Raw genomic sequence first — 7,864 nt, 5'->3', positions numbered from 1 at the left:
CCACACACTCATCTCCTTCCCAACAAATTTCACCACAATGAAAAATCAAGGGCCGCAGCGGCGTCCAGACGCTGAGCGTCCACTAGTGTTAACAGAACTTGGTTATAGTCATAACCTAACGTTCTGTATCACACTAGATCCCGCTCAGCGTCTCATTGCATAATAGGAGCTGAGCGGGAGCTAGAAGCTCGACAAATGTACCCCGCTGAGGCCCCCCACAACCATCAGATCAGGGAGGACCGAGCCCCCCCGACCCCCCCTAATGGAGGGCACCCCCCCTATTGGGGGCTTCACGGGAGGGCGACGGACCCGACCGTGCGAAGAGGCACTCAAGCAACTCAACGCACAGGGTGAGCAGACCGTGGCTTGACCCCACGACTACACACACGCACAACCCGCATGCCACCCTGGAACGAACGGAGGGAACAACCTCGTTACTGCCCCCAGAATCACGGGGTCAAGGGCAAACCCAACCCCGTGGCAAGGCCGTAGCAGCGGAGCGCGAAGGAAGACCCAGACCCACCAAAGGGACTGGACCCCCTGGAACGGGGGCCCGGAGAAGTCCATGATGCCAGCATCAAGACCCCACCAGGTGGGCACTTAGTGACCCCGCCCCCCACATCGCCAGTGTATTCGGACAAAGGCCCCTCAGCCGAGCGGGCCCTGTCCCCCCAATAGTACACCGCCTGGCACACTGACCCTGCAGAACAGGCAGTCAGCATGGCCGTAAGCACACAAAAAAGGTTAACCAACGGAAGCAGGCAGCGCACCGGGGAAAAACCAGGCAACAGGCTGTTAACCCTAGCCTGGAGACTGCGGACGAGACAGGCGCCAGAGGGGACAGCTGAACACAGCCGCCCCGGCGGAAGGGGCGTAAGCTGGCGTTGTTGCATGACCAAGCCTCCATTTAAAAAGCCCCCACCCAGAGGGGTTGAGGCAGAGAAGGCTGACACGATTGGCAGACGTCATGAACGTGCAGGGGCACCCTCAACCGGTGAACCCGGGAGTTGACACTGCTCCAACACACCAGGGAATCAACCACCTTGGTGTTACCCAATGCGGTGGTTGTTCCTATAACCCCTCAAGAAAAAAAACCGGCTATACCGCAGTACAAGTGTTTCAGTTTTCAAAAAAGGGTTAACCCAGGCCTACGGGTCGACGAAACATGACTTCGGACCGGGCCCGGCGATACGGGAAGCACAGGGTCACCAGAGGAGGTCAAAGACCACCCCAACAGGCCCCTCTTCGCCATGCGTGAGAGAGGAGCGAAAAAGAATGGAGAACCAGCCCCAAGCACACCGTACTTGGTATTCCCAGGCGGTCTCCCAACCAAGTACTAACCAGGACCAACCTGTGTAGCGGCCGAGATCTGACGAGATCGAGCGTGTACAGGTTGGCATGGCCGTAAGCCATTACGACAGTGCTGAGTAAAAAATTTACCCAACCAGGGTCTCCATAGCGCTTAACCCTGTGACACCTGGACCGACCTGGCATTTTTCCCCCTGAAAAAAGCCCAAGTCCCTCAGGGTACCAGAACAGCAGATCTGCATCCCCGGCGGACAACGGGTTCAACTGATCCGGACCAGCGTGACCAGAACCAGTCCCGTGCCCTAACCACGCCGACATGCCTACTCCAGGAGAAGGGGCAGATATGCGTGTTGATCTTAAACATGAAAAGAAGGCGCCACCCAGACGTTCGGGCGAACCGCGCCCGGTGGCCCACCCCCAGGACGTGAGACCCCTCTACATATGTTCAGATCCATTCCGTCATCATCCCCCAGATATGAACGAGAATCCGTCGATAACCAAACCAGGTCGTCGGATTTGGTCGTCGGAAGAGGAAAAACCTCCATCCCAGTTGCTTTATAAAAACACCGTTTTAACCTCAAGCAACCAAGGCGTGCCAGTCAGTCGCCTGTTTACAGAACACCCCGAGCTAGCACTATACGTGCGTCGGGACACACCCACATCAATGAACAGGCTATTTAGACCTGTCATTGAATCCCCAAGGCGCCCAGGGGAACGACAAGAGGGGTGTGATACTTCCTAACTCCAACTCTTTTTAATAGAAAAGAAGGTATCCCAGTCTACACAGCCTACACAGCCGGGGGTAAAAAAAATTCACATTTTTACATCCCACCACCCTCCCATAGGAAGGAGACGGGAATCCCCAGAGAGACTTCCCACGCGAGCTGTACAGATTGAAAAGAATATATTGCACCTTGAGCCATGTAAAAAATTGGTTTTAGGGCTCTCCGGGGAGGAGGCACTGAACCCATACACACTCAATAATCGAATTGAATCGAATACATACACAATAGAGTAGGACTCCTTCTTGAGGGTCCACTCACCTTGACAATCTGAGGAGGAGGCTCTGTACTCTGAAGGAGGCTCCCTCCTCACGGAAGGAGAGTCCCAACTCACAGAAGGCCCGAATAAGAGCTTGGTGAGGAGGAGTCCTGACCACCCCCCGAAACAGATCCATCACATGGACCTGAACAGCACACGGAAGTCCTACCAACAGAGACGCGCACAGTGACGTACTCTATGGCGGGGGAATTTCTGCGGTGCACACGCCCAATATTCCAGGCCGTGGGACCAGGAAACTCCCCCCCCCCCCCCCCCCCACCCTGTAACGTGCCGAACCGCAACGTGACAGGAACCTTGAAGGACAGGTGGGTTTACCCCTGACCAACAGAAAAAAGGGGGAGGAAAGGTTACCAGTTCACCCCTTTACGACCCCACACCCATGATACGATGTAATGACAAAAAGAGAGTATGACACAGTCATAGTCAGCTCCATGAAGCGTCTGACAGCTTCACACAGCGCATGAGCTAACCTGCTATCTGATTTTTACTAAGGAAAAAACACAGAATAGAGAGGGCTCTCCAAGAGCCCCGGTACCAAACTTACACATGTGCTTCTGTGGCCAGTCCAACCCAGTTGTAGGTCACATGACACACACAACCCATCATCACCTACAAAAAATGGCAAAAACACTCTACAGAGAAACGCCGTTTTTCATAATGAGAGAATACATAATTCTCGATTAGTATCGGCCACAGGCCTTGCTAAGCACACACGAAAGCGACCAAACAATCTTTTCTTTTAGGAAAATAAAGTTTCTCCAGCAGTTTTAGCACAACCTCAGCAATCAAGCTAAGGGTTACATCGTATCCCTACCACACAGTGACACAATGTAGTACAACAACATGTCTGAGAGGAGGATGAAGAAGTCCCCAGGGAACCGGGGGGAAACACAATCCTCCTACTTTACCCTTAATACGGCCAGTTAAAACAGGAAAACCTGTTAATATGTGAACACACTGTTCATTGTCATTACAGGCTGAGAAAAGATGATGTTTCTCAACACAACAAACCAGATCATTTTCACATCTGTAACAACAACCCGATTTGCATGGAGAAGCTAAATACCAGTGACAAGACAATTCACACATAACTCACGTCGTATCCTAAATGTAGTGCAGCAACACTCGTTTTGGAAAACATCGTTATTTACAAAACATTTAGAAGGGAAAGCCAGAAGAAGTGTACAAGGTCTGGTCAGGCCTTGCCTACCCGGAGCGTAGATCAAGCGAAGTGCAGTCTCAAGGCACCGTAGTAAACACAGCCGTTCTGTGTTGTCGATCTGGGCAGCGTCGCCGCTCCATCCCGTCGCTACGGTCCCCCTTGTTGACGCAGTCCTTGCCGTCCTGGCCCAGGGCAGGTTCGACGAACATCCTCTGTCAAAGATGACGTCGTAGTCAAGAGTGTTTAAAACATGTTATAATCAAAGCACGTTCAACAGAGTAGCATTAAGCTAACGGCCGCTCTAACCGTCGGCCGCTACCGCCCCTGCCCGCGAGACGCCGAGCGAACGGCACACGCGACCAGAGGGGAGACTTCGAATCCCCCCCGCCTCTCCCCGTGAGGGAGAGGGGAGTTGGGAACCGCGGCGGCGCGCGAGGGGCCGGAGCCACCCCGCGCTGGGCCTCGGCCGATAGCAGCAAGCTAACGTTTCCTAGCCTAGCCCAGGTAGGCCACCTACTGTAGTGATCACAGCAGGCTAGCGCCGCAGCTAACAGCTGACTGGCTAACAGTAGGCCACCACTAGCACGTAAGCTAAGCAGCTATCACCTGAACTTGTACACAATGATATAACACTCACTCAGACAGGCCGCCGTTCTGAAACCCTCCTCACTTTTTAAGAGAAAAGAGAAACAAGATGTTAACACAGTTTTACAACGGTGATTTTACCAACACCCGACGGAGCCAGCACAATACCAAACTGGCCTGTAGCTGACTTGAACACAGATCTTCCACTAACGAACATCTATGCCCATATTTCCTCGTGAGGGAATACTCTCATTTGGATATGAAAGATGGGGCCTTCACGGTGACAGATAAAACATCCACTCGTCCAGAAAACACAGGGATCACCAGTGTTAATGGTCGTGGCCCACTAGTTAACTAAAATGGGCTTCAGACTAAGGTCTTCCGCTGTTGCCTAAGAGGCTGAACAAAAGACTTTAATCTGGGGCCGGTTTTCGTAAACATAGTCAGTTAGCCCCCATAGCACTAACAGACAAGTGGAGCCGCAAGCAAACAGTACTCACCAACCTGAAACCCACCGCTTCTCACAACAGCGGCGCGTCCTACAGTTCAGCTGTGTCCTGAAAGGTTTCACCCCAACCAACACAGCAAGGAACTGTAGTTGAGAGGCATGCAGCGGCGTGCTCCCAATACGAAAACCGGTGGAGGATTTTAGAATGATCACCATCTTCCAGACACTCCAGTGACGAAGACAATATCGCCGTATTTTCTCGAAAATAGTGAGAGAGAAAATAAAGATATGATGTCAACGTATCTCTTGTTCTTCCTTTCCTCGTAAACATTGTCAGCCAATATTTTTCTCCACGTCAAGTGGGCATATGAGCAACACGTTGCTTGTGATGAAATTTGAGAAGGAGATGAGTGTGTGGCACCACCCCTGCTTATGTAGGTAAGCGGATGGGGGTGTGGCCAGATGAATGCTGGCATTTAAAGGTACATTTTGAAATTTATTCAGTATATATGCTGAAGCGAGATATATGCAATGAGACGCTGAGCGGGAGCTAGTGTGATACAGAACAACTGGTGTGTTATTTACTGACTGGTTGATGACTGGTGTGTATGAGTTGTTTACTGGCTGGTTGATGACTGGTGTGTATGTTTACTGACTGGTTGATGACTGGTGTGTATGTTTACTGACTGGTTGATGACTGGTGTGTATGTTTACTAACTGGTTGATGACTGGTGTGTATGTTTACTGACTGGTTGATGACTGGTGTGTATGAGTTGTTTACTGACTGGTTGATGACTGGTGTGTATGTTTACTGACTGGTTGATGACTGGTGTGTATGTTTACTGACTGGTTGATGACTGGTGTGTATGTTTACTGACTGGTTGATGACTGGTGTGTATGTTTACTGACTGGTTGATGACTGGTGTGTATGTTTACTGACTGGTTGATGACTGGTGTGTATGTTTACTGACTGGTTGATGACTGGTGTGTATGTTTACTGACTGGTTGATGACTGGTGTGTATGTTTACTGACTGGTTGATGACTGGTGTGTATGTTTACTGACTGGTTGATGACTGGTGTGTATGTTTACTGACTGGTTGATGACTGGTGTGTATGTTTACTGACTGGTTGATGACTGGTGTGTATGTTTACTGACTGGTTGATGACTGGTGTGTATGTTTACTGACTGGTTGATGACTGGTGTGTATGCGTTCTTGTCCTCGTCGATGATGGACACGATGAGGGTAATCAGCTTTGGCCAGAAGTCCAGGTTCTGAATGCTGGGGCCCTGCTCCTCAGGCTGTGCTTCCTCATTCTTCTCCTCCTCCTCCTCCTCCTCTTCCTCCTCCTCCTCCTCCTCCTCTTCTTCTTCCTTATCCTCCTCCCCCTCACCCTCCACTTTTTCCTTCTTTTTCTTCTTCTTCTTCTTCTTCTTCTTCTCCGGTTTGGGCTGTGAAAGAAAAGCAACATGAAGAAGAAGATGAGACTGACTACCCGTGTGAACAATTTGATACATTTATATTATTTTTGCATGTTGTATACTGGGCTGCTCTGCATGCTTGTTAGTTAGTTAGTTAGTTAGTTAGTTAGTTAGTTAGTTAGTTAGTTAGTTAGTTAAGTAAGGCAGCACATGGTGTGTCTCTGCTCACAGCTTCGATGGCGGATTGGAACTGCCGGTTGTAGAGTTCCAGACAGTTGTTGAAGATGTACTCGTAGGTGGAGTTGAGGCAGGCCTTGACACAGTCCCGGACCACATGGGCTGCCCTGGGTGGGCTCTGCAGCTCCAGCACCTAGAGACAGGAAGGGGTTTGGATAAAGGTGCAGATAAATATACAGTCAAACATAAATTAATATGGAAACACCATGAGCAACATACACACACACACACACACCCAAACTTCCAGAAACAGTGTCAGCTGTACCACTGGCCTTTGGTGAATTATTGTGGCCCTTATTGGAAGTTTATTTGCCCTCCACGGTTGGCGTGGATGTTGAGTGGTGGGATTGGGTTTCCTAGTTGGGTGCTTGGCCTTGTTGTTGGGGCATACATGTTTTTAAATTATTAATATAACTAAATGTTTTGCTGCTTGTTGTTCTCTTGTATTGACCCATGTATGTTTATTTGTTGCCTCAAACATATACCTACCTTGCCTGTGTGTGTATGGACTGGGTAAGCTGCAAATTAATTGCCCTTCTTGCGATCAATAAAGTTGTCTGAATATTAATTACTTTAACAGTCAGCTATGTACTATTGTAGTACTGTACTACTATACTACTACTGCTATGTACTATACTACTACTGCTATGTGCTATACTACTACTATGTACTATACTACTGCTGCTATGTACTGTACTACTATACTACTACTATGGACTATACTACTGCTGCTATGTACTGTACTACTACTGATATGTACTATACTACTACTGCTATGTACTATACTACTACTGATATGTACTATACTACTACTGCTATGTACTGTACTACTACTGCTATGTACTATACTACTGCTGCTATGTACTGTACTACTACTGCTATGTACTATACTACTACTGCTATGTACTGTACTACTACTGCTATGTACTGTACTACTACTGCTATGTACTATACTACTACTGCTATGTACTGTACTACTACTGCTATGTACTAGTGTAGTATTGTACTACTATACTACTACTGATATGTACTATACTACTACTGCTATGTACTGTACTACTACTGATATGTACTATACTACTACTGCTATGTACTATACTACTACTGCTATGTACTGTACTACTACTGCTATGTACTGTACTACTACTGATATGTACTATACTACTACTGCTATGTACTGTACTACTACTGATATGTACTATACTACTACTGCTATGTACTGTACTACTACTGATATGTACTATACTACTACTGCTATGTACTGTACTACTACTGATATGTACTATACTACTACTGATATGTACTGTACTACTACTGATATGTACTATACTACTACTGCTATGTACTATACTACTACTGATATGTACTATACTACTACTGCTATGTACTGTACTACTACTGATATGTACTGTACTACTACTATGTACTGTACTACTACTACTATGTACTATACTACTACTGCTATGTACTGTACTACTACTGATATGTACTGTACTACTACTGCTATGTACTGTACTACTACTGATATGTACTATACTACTACTGCTATGTACTATACTACTACTACTATGTACTATACTACTACTGCTATGTACTATACTACTACTGCTATGTACTGTACTACTACTGATATGTACTGTA

The 7,864-nt window shown here is 47.9% G+C and overlaps 1 protein-coding gene across 1 annotated transcript in view; it reads right to left on the bottom strand.

Moving 5' to 3' along the window:
• Positions 1-7,864, bottom strand: part of unc13ba (unc-13 homolog Ba (C. elegans)) — a 516,655-nt gene that overhangs the window by 111,753 nt on the left and 397,038 nt on the right. Inside the window, exons 23-24 of the mRNA XM_084308024.1 lie at positions 6,216-6,356; positions 5,754-6,016 (exon numbers count right to left, since the gene is read on the bottom strand). Of these exons, the coding sequence (XP_084164150.1) occupies positions 5,754-6,016; positions 6,216-6,356 (404 nt within the window). The remainder of the gene's footprint in view (positions 1-5,753; positions 6,017-6,215; positions 6,357-7,864) is intronic.

Source organism: Notolepis coatsorum (assembly GCF_963971535.1).
Source record: "Notolepis coatsorum genome assembly, chromosome: 2".
In the NCBI taxonomy this organism is placed as follows: Eukaryota; Metazoa; Chordata; class Actinopteri; order Aulopiformes; family Paralepididae; genus Notolepis; species Notolepis coatsorum.
Note: the sequence above shows the minus strand (reverse complement) of the source record. Positions and strands in the feature narration are given on the sequence as shown.